Source organism: Fulmarus glacialis, unplaced genomic scaffold, assembly GCF_000690835.1.
Source record: "Fulmarus glacialis isolate BGI_N327 unplaced genomic scaffold, ASM69083v1 scaffold12350, whole genome shotgun sequence".
NCBI classification, from domain to species: Eukaryota; Metazoa; Chordata; class Aves; order Procellariiformes; family Procellariidae; genus Fulmarus; species Fulmarus glacialis.
In genome coordinates, this window is record NW_009185887.1 from 32038 (window position 1) to 45408 (window position 13371).

Below are 13371 nucleotides of genomic sequence, written 5' to 3' on the forward strand. Positions count from 1 at the left end.
ATAGAATATATTTATAAAATATACTATATGCAAACATCTTTACAGAGCTTTAAATCAAGCCAAAAAGTAAATATACTTGATGGACAATAGGGAAAAAAAAAAGAATCGATGCAAAAATGTGGGCAGTGTGATTGTGGCCCTTCAAAGCCAGAGGAAACCATTCAGAGTGTCTACAACAAAAAGGAGATAGGATTTGCACCTTAAAAGTTGACTGTTAACAAAAATGAAGAAAATATCCCCTGTGCTTCTGCAAATTAACATAAAATTAGCTTTCATGAAATTTTATGTATTGTCGTTATCTTAAAATATCTTCTAAAGCACAATGTCAACCCTTGAATACCAATAACCAATCACATAATTAAAAAAAGTGAAAGGGTTTCCCAGCTAAATTCAAATTACAAACTACATAATTCTAAGGAGTGCAGTGCTCTGGAAAAAGCTTTAAATTAAATTATTTTACTTATAAAGCTAGTGTTAGGTTTTTTTAGTTAAAAAACAACTGGAAGCAAGAAAGCTGCAGGAGTACAAATGACAAAATTGTGTTAGATACACCAAGTGAAAGAGTGAATTATCCACTGATGCAGACAGAAACATCCATTTGCTACATTATTTGCTTCCTTACTTCATTCCATTGCATGTACACACAGCTTAAGTATTAAAATGCAGAATAATAAATAAAACGGCTCAGATAACTAGCAAGGGGCAAAACACAATCTATAATTGTGCTCTATCTAGTTTCTGTTTCAGCAGTCTTTTTCTCTTGCAGTTTATAAGAAAAATCATAGTCAGACTTCCAAAAAGAGTCATTCATTTTTTTATCAGAAACTCAAGTTCATTTGCCCAGGTTTATAACCCAAGACATTTCTGTGAAGGAAGCACAGTGCAAATTATATGACTAATAAAACTTGCTTACATAGAAAGAAGTTTACTTGATTAATGCTAACTAGTATCTTTATGAAATACATTGTAAAACAAAGATTAAATAACAGGACTGGGTTTGGTCGTCCCCCCCCGCCCCCCCGACTTTTTTTCCTAATCCCTCCTTTGAAAAGCTTACTGAGTTACAAAAAACTTAATAAAGTTCCAGCCTTCAGTAGATAACCATTATAAATGCTGCCAATCAATGCCAACTAGTGTTTGATTTGCTTCTTGTGCATGTCCAATTTCCTCTGTGATACTGTGCTGCTGCCAGAGTTTTTGAATCTTTTTAAATCGTTCTTTGCACAGATGTAAAGGATTCCCACGTCTGAAAAGGAGATAATACGTATCAGGAATGATAAAACACTGCAACTAAGCAGAAACACTCAGGTGCGACATATTAAATATTAGAAAACCCTTTAAAATATTAAAATACTTAGATAAACCTTTAACATTATTCTCTTGTCAGAACAAATCAACAGATATTTTGATTAGTAAACTGGAGTGCTACCTTGTCTGGTCCCCCACCCTTACTGCTCAACAGATCCCTCCAGCCTTTGGGAATCTCATGTACAGTCCACTGAAGTCCGAGGTTTTCAGCAGTCTTTCCATGCTGAACCAGCTCTCATTCTATGACTTTGACCAGTTTCAGAAGTAACAAGCATTAACAATACTGAGTTCCCAAACTATTCTTATAAGAAGCAGAGATATGAGTTAAGACAAAGAACTACCACATCAAATAAAATCATCTCATAGTATTTTCACTTGGTATTAAATTAACACAGATTACACAAATAAATGCACTATTTACAAATAAAATTTTCAGCCTCAGTTTCTAGGCAACTTCACAATGCTAAAGAGATGTAAGTTTTTACACCTCAAGACAACTGTTTATAACCTGGGAAAGATCTTCCATTAAATATTTTTAACCTAAAACCACATATTAGCATTAAAATGTTTGAAGACATTAGATGCAACAGCAATGTAAAAATATAATATTACCTATATAATTAAAATAAAAAGGTAACATAGAAAGTGTATTTTACAAACCAGACAGTTTTAGAATTCCTGTCTTTAAAAGATACATTTTTAAAAATATTCACCTGAGTCCCTGGTCTGTCTCTCCGTAGTCATCGAGATAAGGAGGAGGATAAAAGCAGCCCTTTGTTTTTCCAGCTAAAAATAGCACCTGACATTCTCGTACTCTAGAGCGAAACACAGAGAAAATATTAGGTATTGATTTTTAGGTGAATAGTTTCTCATATTTTCATAGACACTGCTTTTCCAATTCTCACCTACTTTAATTCCGTATAATCTGCATGTACAGATTTTTAAAGGTACTTTTGTTTTTCAAAACTAAGATCTTATTCTCTTCCTGTTGTAACTTCTCGGTGGCAGTTAAAAACAATGTAGTTTCATGTCATATTATTTGCAGTCTGTGTAAAATACTCAACACAACCACAACAAGAAAATAAAACAATTTCACTTCTCACTAATCTTTGCCAAAATGAAAATAGACATTATCTAACCTTTCCTTGCAGGAAGACAACAAACAAATTTTCATGTTTTCAACAGCAGCAGCAGCAACAACAACAAAATCAAGGTATTCACCTTGATTGTTTTGTAATACTTGAGTGGAAATAAACACACAGAGAAAACAAACTCACTTTAAAATGAAATTCGAATTTTGTATGATGCCTTAATCTTCATGGAAACAACCTCTGAACCTCATACCAAAGTATAAAGAAGATGAATACACTCTAGTTTTTAGGCAACACTGTTATTAACAAACTACTGCCTTTACAAACCACCCCTACAATCACATTTATAGAACAATTCATTTCACGTCCACACACACCATCTAACCTAGCAATGTAAGTAGAGGTGTTCAGTTCCTTACCTAAGGAATATGCCCACTCCAGAACCACAAGTGTATGTATGTGCAGTACAGGCTCCAACATCTTCTCCCTCTAATTCAGTTTGACAACAGTAACTCTGAGAACATAGCATGGTCCCACACACAAGGCACAATGTTGGGGCTCTGCTTTTATCACCACCTGATTTTGGACACCTTTTGTTAAGCAAAAAAAAAAAAATCCATTGCATGTATTAACTCTAGATGGTAAAAAGATTCAAAGTACTTTTGAACAGTTATATAGTTAACAGTTCTACAGACCCCTGCAATTCCTATTTCACTGAAATACATGGCGGTTTTGCTGGAAGAGATGACAATCAATATGTGCCATTAACTTTATGATTCTACAAACATCTTTCTGAGACAGTTATACAGTTAACAGTTCTACAGACCCCTATTTCTGCAATTCCTATTTCACTGAAATACACGGCAGTTTTGCTGGAAGAGATGACAATCAATATGTGCCATTAACTTTATGATTCTACAAACATCTTTCTGAGGCTTTCAGGTTAGAGGTTTCCAAGTTCATCAAAAGGAGCAGAAGAATTTAGGGGTCTTCACTATCATTGCATACAACTTACGAGAAATTGGATGCTTGGTTAATGAGGCAGCTGTAGTCATCTGGAAGGTCTATTAATTTGTTGGATTCTCTTGCATAGCTAGAAGAAAGCAATCAAGTTAACCACTCACATTTCAATGAATAATACACAGTGATTTCAAACTCATTCACGTTTTCCTGACTCATCTAAACAGCATCTGTGAATAATTAAATTTTTAAAGTTTTCCTCTTCTCTACCATTCATAGCGTAAAATGGCAGCACATAAAAAAGGAACCCCCAATATCTCTCAACTAGCCCAGCTGCAGTTTTCTTAGTTACACTTTTTATGAATTTGAGAAAACGCATAGACAGAAAGTCAGAAAAATATGTCATATGTATGCTTTTAGCAAAGCCTCATGATGAGGTCACTACAGGTTTAATTGAGTATTTGTTCTGCTCCCTTATCAGTTTGCTTTGTGTTTTCCTTTTATCACTAATATTGAATGGAAAATAGTCTGACACTCAAGTTCAGAAAACTTGTATCCCGAAGAGAATGAAATATTCATGCAAGGAAAAGGACCTATTTAATACCAAATATCTTTATATCTTTAGAAATAACAGTTAAAAGTTAATTTTTTTGCAGATGCTATACACTACATTTTAATAGTCTTCAACTCTAGGAATAATACAAATTAAGACTGTGAAATGTAAATAGAGGTTTTTAACAGAAGCAATGTACAAGAACATGCTGAGAGGAAAAAAAAAAATTACTGTCAAGTTAGACATGATCTTGGGAAGAGCAGTTAAGAATCAGCAAAAGGAACACATGGGAAAAAAATCTCAACAATCACACATAACAGGAAATAGTATTCTCACTGTATAAGATACTCTGTTAATAGCCTGGTATTTAACAGATGTTCAATTTTTATTTTTGTCACTTAGCCTTATTGTGTGTACAACATTGAAAGACTGACTTTATGTATTTAGCACAGGAGATTAAAATGCAGTGATATATTTTTAATGACAGCACTGTGAACTTCATACGAATTTATGATTATTTGGATAATTGATAACCACTATTTTTACCCAGCCTTCATAAAGAAAAACACCCCAAACCCCAAACCTGCTAAGCATTAAATGTGTTCTGAATTCAAAGTAATTGCTTAGCAAGTAGAAACGTAAGAAAAGCAAATTTTATTTTTAGCAACTGACTCAGTGTTGATTTCACTGAAGAATTCGGATTCTTTAAAAAGCTCTTCAAATGTCTCGCATTTTTAAACAAAGATTCTATGTCTTTTAGCAACAGCATACCTTTTGAATCAGAAGGTACAAATCAGAAGGAAACACGAGAAGAAATGTTATGGCCTCTGATTACTGCAGATCGGTCTAAATAAAACTAATATTTAACTTCGCCTTTAAAATCTACTATTTAAGCAATATTACACTTTTCTTACAAAATTCAAAAAATCTCTGCTTATCCCCTAATATCTTTGTCATTCAATAAAGCAGAACTGATACTATGTTATTATAAACACCCTTTAGAAAAGATATTCAGGGAAAACTGCAACATTAAAGTTTCTCCTCGTCTCTGCTTAAAATTTCTCTCTGTTTACCTGATAGCACGTCTCTTGCCTTCAAGATATCTTTTTACTTCATTGTTACTACACCAACTACAAGAAAGCAAAAAATTGGCTTTTAACTTCGAAGGATGATACTTTCCAAAAACAAGCAAGTAAAAATTCCAAAGTACATCTATTCAATAATCTCTACAACCAAAATTGTTTCTTTCAAAACGCTTTTTTCACAAATGCTTTTCAAAGTCTACTATTCATTTCCATATATGCACTCCTGGAAGAATACTTATATTACTATCTTGTGCAGAATTCCTTATTATATTTAAACTAAGCATAAAAACACAACTTACCTTTCTATTAATGTGTTCAGAATCTCACTATTTTCTTGAAAAAGGCAAGTGAGGTTGTTTGGCAAGGAAAGATAGCTACATAAGTGTTCAAACTGGTTTGTTCCATTTACTGTAAAAAAAAAGTGTAATTCTCATAGTTGCATTTTTTTAAATGACATTAACTACAATAAATGAAATACAGCCCTAAATGGGACAGCTTTTTTTTTTTTTTTTAAACTGTATTCCCCCACACCCAAAATGTGGTATGAAGTATGAAAGTGCTAGTAAAGGCACCAGACAGCTATGTTGGAAAACTGCCAGTACTGAGAAGCAACTTTTCCTCAAACTTCCCCTCTAAGCATGTTTCAAGCCTGGTCATGTAAGAACCACAACAGAGCACTCAATGGTCTTTACAACTTAGTATGTCTTCATTTTAATGTCATCCATTAAATGGCTACTTTGTGCTCCCTGTAGTTCGTGACACAAACTGAGGCAGGTGATCAGTGACAGTATACCAGTGAAGTATACCACAGCTTCAGAAATACAGAAATTCCAAATGTCTGCAATGCCAAACTCTTCAAAAATATTATGTAGGACACAACTGCTACATTGCCGTATTCATGATACTAGTCTATTGGTTTGAGCCCCTGGGCCTCTGCCCTCCCAACTTTCAGGACAAAGAGTACCAGTATTTCTTCCATGGCATGGCTTTTGCTCCTGAACAAAGGAGTGAAGAAAATTAAAATGAAAGCTGTGCTCACTTCCCTCTCATGGCCAAGTGATTCCCATTTCACAACCCCCAGTAAAATACTAGAGAAGAGCAATATAGGCCAGCTGTGGGATCAGTGGGTCCTGGGGCAGGGGAGTGGGTAAAAACCCAGTGCTACAGCCACCGTGAGGACATCCCTCGGTCGCAGGGACCTGCAGGATCATCCAAGCAGCTGGGACTTGAAGATTGTAACGAAGTGAAGCAAAGCCTTCCTCTTCCCCTCTCCTACAACCAACTCTCTAAAGGCCTACGGACCTACTGTCTGGAAGTACAGCTGCACTTTGTACCTCATCTTTAGAGCATCTGTAACAAAGAACTCAAGCGGTCACTACTGGTCCAGACTACGAATTTGAGAAAACTTGTTGCAGAAAATCAAAGTTCAGAAATAGAGGTGGTGGGGTTTTTTTTTGGCCCAAATGCTTTACAATAGCACTGCTATTGTAAAATGAAAATAATCTAAAATTTAAACGCAATTTGTCAAGAAGCTATGTATCAAGGAGACATTCTACAAGTTCTGTAGCTGTTCTCATGTCAGCTCAGCACCACATATCATACTTTGTTTTAAACATGGGAATCCTGAAGCAGTGTGAACCTACTCATCATTATTATAAGTAATATCTTCAGATTTACATTCAGCACAGGCGGAGGACAGTAAAGTATGTTAATAACATTGATTACTTGGGATGTAACGTAACATCAGTGTATTTGGAGATTTTAATTATTAGCAGATGCTGATTTGAATGAAATCAATGCAAGGAAAAGCAGGTCTCATTTGAAAACAGTAATCAATAGATTTTAAATAATCAATATTTCACTTTTTAACAGAAGAGCATCAGTTTCTGTTTTAGGTAATCTAGAACAGCATTGGCCTCGATATTAAAAAATACATTTTTAAAAAGGAAACCTTTTTTTTGTCTTTTTCATTATGCAGATATGATTCTGCACTGGTAACAAAGCCACATTCATTCAAGCAGCTTCTTCAGAAAAGAGAGTTTAAATGTAATTTATTTTGTCCTCAAATGTTTGTATCTTTTGAAAAGCTGATTTAATACAAAGCAGACAGTACCTTGAATTTCTGAGGGTGCTGGGACTCCATTTAAGTAATGGAAAAACAAAGCAGAGCATCTCAGGAAAGGCATGATTCCAGCTTTTAGATTCCTCCACAGGTGCCAGCCTGACGAAATTTCTTTCAAGGCACTTAAGAGAACACAATAAAAAAAAGTTTGCTTTTATTTAATCATTTCAGTCTGAGAGCTATATTTAGTAAGTCTTCAGTTGTACTTCATATTAAATTACTGACTTCAGTTGAAACAAGCATTATGCAAAGTGTTTATTTCAAAGCTAATTCCATGAAAAGCAAAGAAATAGAGATTCATAAAAATGTAAGCAACTGGGACAGTAAATGAAGGAAAATTTTGCATAGACATTTCAGATCCTAACAAGTTTTCTGTACTCAGACACTGCCAATTCCAGATTCTACACATCTGCAAACTGACTAAAAAAAATTGTTCCAGAGCATAATCTTCATGAGCAGGTATCTTCACGAGCATAAACAGAGGAATTTATAGGAATAGTTACTTGAAAATTTTATCTGGAAGTAATGGATAAGAAACAAGATGCAAGAGTTCCCAAGTTAAAAGCCTCATCTTTGACAGCGTTAGCACATAGAATTCAGTCAGCAGTTAATGTTGAGTCCAGGAGGGAGAAAATATTATAAATTTTATCAAAAGATTGCCCTTTTACCTTCCTGTACACTGGCAAAGAAATTTATACAGTGTAAGCACAGCTACTTCCTCTTCACTGTTAGTGTTTTCTTGATCCATGCCATTCTCTTCTGAAGAAGAAAGAAACAAAAAGCAAGTTACTTCATATATACATGTTTACACAGCAAGAATGTAATTTTTCAAGTTTTGAGAAAAAGGCCAAAACTAAGTGAAACATTCCACTGTACTACAATATGATGTACCGGGAAAAAGTTTTCTGCTGTACATCTTATGTTTTAAGTTTATGCTATTGTCAGCTCCAGTGAGGTGTTGATTTACCTGTTCGATTGGTTGGGTTTCTTAATATATTTGCTTGGCATACTACACACCTTATCCAGTTCCTTTTGACAGAAGATACATTGATTCCTTACTTCGCTAACTGCAACTTACTCATCATGCAATGCCTAAGCCAAGTCTCTGCAATAAACACTTCCAGGCACTGCTACATTAGCTGGAAAGCTAAGATTCACAACTAGCTATGCTCCAAAAAACCTCCAGTGTTAAGCAACAAAGACAAAAGACTGAACTTTCATGAGTACAATTTATCAATACTTTCTATGGGCTGAAAGAGTGAGCACCAGCAATTTTATTTTGCAACTGTAAGTTGCATACATTTACCAATAGCACCTTAGTGTTTTCCAAGTACAGATTTGAGGAATCATTTCAATAGAAGTTGAAAGAAAGTGGCATTACCTGTTGATGAGGTAAGTAAAATTTGTATTATGTGTGCCATAGTGACAAGATGAAACAGGTGAAGATCTCCAGTGCCAAGACTAACCCCTGAAAAATCCTGACAATGTATAGCAGGGAAAGACAGCACCAAGCTTACCTGTAAAAGAAAACAAGAAAGCTGGCATATTCCTTTTCTTTTCAAATCTTCTCATTTTCTCTGCTCATGCTGCAACTATGCCTTTTGAACGCAGCATACCTCATAAGGCTAATTTTGAAGCTAATTAGCCAGCCATTATTTAAGGTAGCAAGGATTAACTATCAGGGTTTTTTTGGGGTCCCTTTGTTTGTTCGGGATTTTTTTTTTTTTTTTCCTATGTTTTGTTTGTGGTTTGTTGGGGGTGTTAGTTTTTGGTTTTTTGTTTTGTTTTTAACATCCAAAGAGTATACATTCCTCCTCATTTTACCCCTTTTTTCATCTATAGATAAGAATACTTGCAATGAAAAAAGTCTTTAAATTATATTAAGTAGTGAAAAAATACTAAAAACCTGAACATTTTGAAAGGTTCCTAACCCAGAGTAAACAGAAAGTTTCCAATGAAGTTTTGATATAGTGTCTACTGAATCAAAACATTATTAATATGTATTATGGAATACTTACCAATAAATGAAACATGTCAATATCAAGTATGCAAGGAAGATTTCCATTTTTTTCATTAGGCACCAGTGCTGAGTATTTTAGAGAGAAAAATAAGTTTATTAATTGAACATTTATACATGAAAATATTTTAGTGTACTTTAGTTACAAAATGAGAGCCACCTCCTTGGTTTATATGCTTAGAGTACTTCAAATACAAATGTACCTGTTTTGGCCAGAAAGGTGTGAATTCAAGAGTTGTTCAACATTACTGGAAAAGACTCTTGCCTACTTGACTATACTGTATTGAAATGAAACAAACCCAAAGTAACTATAACAAAGTAAGTGCTGCCATTCACTACTCCCATAGTGACCTCCTTCTATTGCTTAGGTTTCCAGTGGGAGAAATAAGCTCACACACGAGTGACTAAACAGAAACACTAATTGCTGTCTGTTGGACAGCTGTTCAAAGAAAACTTTTGCAATTCGCTTAACTTTACAACGTTCCCTAAATTTGCCTCATGTAACTCATTTGCCTTACGGGCTCAAAAATGCATTGCTAAAGAGTGTCTTAAATTCATTATTTTATCTCTAATTAAGAACGAGCTAGATATTGGTCTCTCCATCTCTGTAGTATTCACATTCACAGTAACCACAAAGTTTTAACCAAAGCACTCCAGCTGACAACAGAAATTCATACACTTATTAAATCCCAAGTAATAGAATAAACTTCATCTGAAAGCAAACACAAAAAAAGTCTCTTGAAAATGTATTTAAAACAACAATCAAGGAACAGTTGCAGATTTCTTTACTCCAAGCAGTAAAATCAGATTTACAATAGAAGAGTTTAAACTGCAGCTATCAGAATAGTTTTACAACGTAGCTATAAGTATTAAGCTGCCAAGTTTAAAAACGCTACTACAGTAAAAAGTAGTCTCATCATAATAACTTAAAAATACTTCAGTTGAAGACTGCTGCCTTGCTGGCCAGAAAATTAACAGCTGAAGATCTGTGACATTTTGAAGCTATTTCTATTAGCAAACATTTCACTACCACTCAGATTTCAAATGCTTTTACTTTTGTAAGCATATAGCCACAGAACTCAACCCAAAAGTCTTAAAAATGCTTCTATCAAAAATGTGACCAGAGCAAGGGACTTCCAAACCCAAACTTTTATTCGGTAAGTTATCTTTATGTATAAATAGTTCATAGAATACTGACAGAACAAAGGCTAATAATCTTCCTTATTCCTAGCCTTGAAAAATAAAATAAAATAACAAACACTTTTACTTCATAAAAAGCAGTACAGTTGCTTCTGTCAGCTGGAGGAAGAAGAGCTTTGAAGAAACATTGATTCAGTTTCAAGAAAACCCAAACCCTGCAGAACATCGTACGCTACAAAGTTCCAGTCAAATATCTAGCAACATTTTCTCTTCTGCTTCACATAGAAAATGGCTCAGTCATTACTGCTACAAACTAATGGCAACTAAGTTCTTCCCTATAAAGCAGCCAAATGTTTGCTCGAGTACGTGGTACGTATACTAGTAATTTCAGTATATGAATGCATTTTAGAAGTTTCCCTGCTCTACTGACTGTAAACATTAAAATTATCCCATTTTACAATACCCCTTCAGAATAGTCCTCTTGTGTAATTATTGCAGTAGGCTGAACTTCAGACTTTTCACCTGTATCTACAAATGCTTCAAGCATGGAACATTTTGGCTGTTCTCATTAAAATTCTCAACCAATATATGACATTACATAATAAGTCCTGTCTTATCACAGATCCTACTTTTCAAAGGCAGAGAAGTTTGCAGATATATTACAGACCTCTGCAAATATCCTATTTCCTTTCAATACTATATTAATCTTAATTTCCTCCTCTTTAAAGTTCCAGCATATCACTTTTCTTTTGTGAAGGAGCACGCTTCCTTCTCTTTTGCTCTACGTACCCTTCTAAAAGCAGCAATATAAATGCTGGGAAGAATCAACAGAACTCCTTCACAGCAAAATATCCATGCTTCTCTTGAAATGTATCTTGGAACTGCAGAGCAAAAGAAATGTCTTTTTTTTTCCACAGTATGATGAAATATGTATAGGTACACATGTGAAAATACCAGCTCTTGGTCTATTACTTAAAACCACTGCATAAAACAATCTTCTTGTAATAAAGACTAACAATCATTCTGCAAGCATCTTTCTATGTCTCTATCTTTGTAAAAAACAGAATAAGGTGGTAAACTTACATGCTAATAGAGTACAAAAGTGACCCTGTACTGCCGAAAGAGATGAAACTGTCCAGTGAGCTGCTGCAAATCTTGTTAATGATGTAAGGCAGTCATCCTTTAAAAACAAAGAAAAAGAGACATTACCACAATTAACACCTCAATATGAAAAGGTCGTTTGACTTACAGCATTCTTTTCAGGCCCCTCAGCTGCAGTTTATAGGAGCAGTTTGAGTGTCTAAGTATATGACAAAGATATTTATGTTTATGCAAACATACAAGATCCCTTCAGTATTCTTGACTGGTACCATGAGAAACCCTGGCCTTACTAAACTATGCATTTATAGAAAAAAAAAAGCTAGATTTGATTTTTACATAGATTAATAATCAGATACTGATTGACTAAACAGTGGGATCCAACAAATAAAACTATCAAATAACCGTAACTTAAAATTTAGATAGTCTGCATTAAAGAAGCACAATTCTCTCTTTTTCCACTGATTCAGAGAGGAATTGCTACTTGATCCTTACCTGTCGACAAGGTAAATGACCAAATAATGGTTTATCTTCATCAGCTAAAATTCGTTCTGGAAAAAAACAAAACCCCAAAATATTTCAATGCTGTGAATTTAACTAAATTCTGAAATTCACATATAAAAGAGCAAAATGAATACATTAGTACCTATAGTCTGTATCGTGTAAGCACAGCTTCCCCAGCACATTATAGGAACACGTGGATCTTCTTCATTTGGATGAACCTTCAAGCCTACTTTATATGTTGCTGTACCAAAAGTTGTCAACATCTCTTTTATGCTCTCAGAATAAGGATTCCTGAAACAAAGAAAACAACATTACTAATTCATTTTTTCCTCCACTGGCAGCATAGTACTTTTAATGATGAGCATTCATCCCACATCTGAATACCTGGATTTTTAAAATTTAAGTGAAAACTCCAGTATCTTTCTTTGGATCTGGTATTCTGTAACCTCTTTTCTGTGACAGATACACTCCCAATTATTTTTTGATTATTTGATTGGAACCAATCTCATTTTTTAGTGTTAAGAATATCCAGTCTTCAAAGATAACATAGTTAAGACTTAATTTAAAGAACTGTGTGTGACTGATGGCAAAATCAGTCATCAGCTGGGATAGGTGTCCTGCATTTTTGTGTGCAGTTGGCAGATAAATGTCTGTACCATGTAATGAATTTCATTACTTTCCCCCCAAGTGAAGAAGGGGTAGACTCAAATACCAACATACCATAGTAGCTGAAATTACATATCAATATACTCTCCATTTCATAGTCTTTCTTGATGTTTTACTTGTAGTGCTGAGCTATAATGATGAGTCCTTCATCCAGTTACAAGTAATAAGGAAAGAAAGCTTAATCCTGGTGTTGAAATTTATACAACAGCAGCATCTTCTCTGCACATCCATGCATCACATCCACTTCTGAAATTCTACTGCAATATTTACTACTTGTGGGTTGGACTGCAATATCATCGTAATAATAGGATCAATTTTTCTAATTAAGGCAAAATTCATATTTTTCCCTTAATTATGAGACCTTATAGCACAGAAGTCACATTCTATTTTCATATTACCATTTCATGATGAAGTTTTAATGATTCATTAAGATGTAAATACATACTTCGGTTTGAAATCTGGTCTAAATCCTTCAGGTAATTGCAGCTGATCCATTTTTTCTGAATTACCAGAATTGCCTGCACAAACAAGAAGTAATAAAACACTCATAATTCACCTATACGTAATTTTTACACTATAAAAAGGTGCAGGAGCACATCACCAGAAACAAATTCCAAGCTACTCTTTCCACTTTTACTACCATCTCTCAATGTCACTGTGATGGAATCATAATACTTTGTCTTTTTCCTGAACTGTGGTTGGTCAGTCTGGAGGTTGTAACAAGGTGGGTGTTGGTCTCTCCTCCCAAGTAGTAACAAGTGATAGGACGAGAGGAAATGGCCTCAAGTTGCGCCAAGGGAGGTTTAGATTGGACATTAGGAAAAATC

At 34.6% G+C, this 13371-nt stretch overlaps 1 protein-coding gene across 1 annotated transcript in view; it reads right to left on the reverse strand.

Moving 5' to 3' along the window:
- Positions 1-545: 545 nt before the first annotated feature.
- UBR2 (ubiquitin protein ligase E3 component n-recognin 2) overlaps positions 546-13371 on the reverse strand; it is a 52651-nt gene continuing 39825 nt past the window's right edge. The window contains exons 33-46 of the mRNA XM_009582884.1: positions 12990-13062; positions 12021-12169; positions 11870-11925; positions 11360-11456; positions 9138-9205; positions 8501-8636; positions 7788-7878; positions 7111-7241; positions 5297-5405; positions 4986-5042; positions 3415-3492; positions 2819-2989; positions 2022-2123; positions 546-1246 (exon numbers count right to left, since the gene is read on the reverse strand). Coding sequence (XP_009581179.1) covers positions 1105-1246; positions 2022-2123; positions 2819-2989; positions 3415-3492; positions 4986-5042; positions 5297-5405; positions 7111-7241; positions 7788-7878; positions 8501-8636; positions 9138-9205; positions 11360-11456; positions 11870-11925; positions 12021-12169; positions 12990-13062 — 1460 coding nt within the window. The 3' untranslated portion in view covers positions 546-1104. The remainder of the gene's footprint in view (positions 1247-2021; positions 2124-2818; positions 2990-3414; positions 3493-4985; positions 5043-5296; positions 5406-7110; positions 7242-7787; positions 7879-8500; positions 8637-9137; positions 9206-11359; positions 11457-11869; positions 11926-12020; positions 12170-12989; positions 13063-13371) is intronic.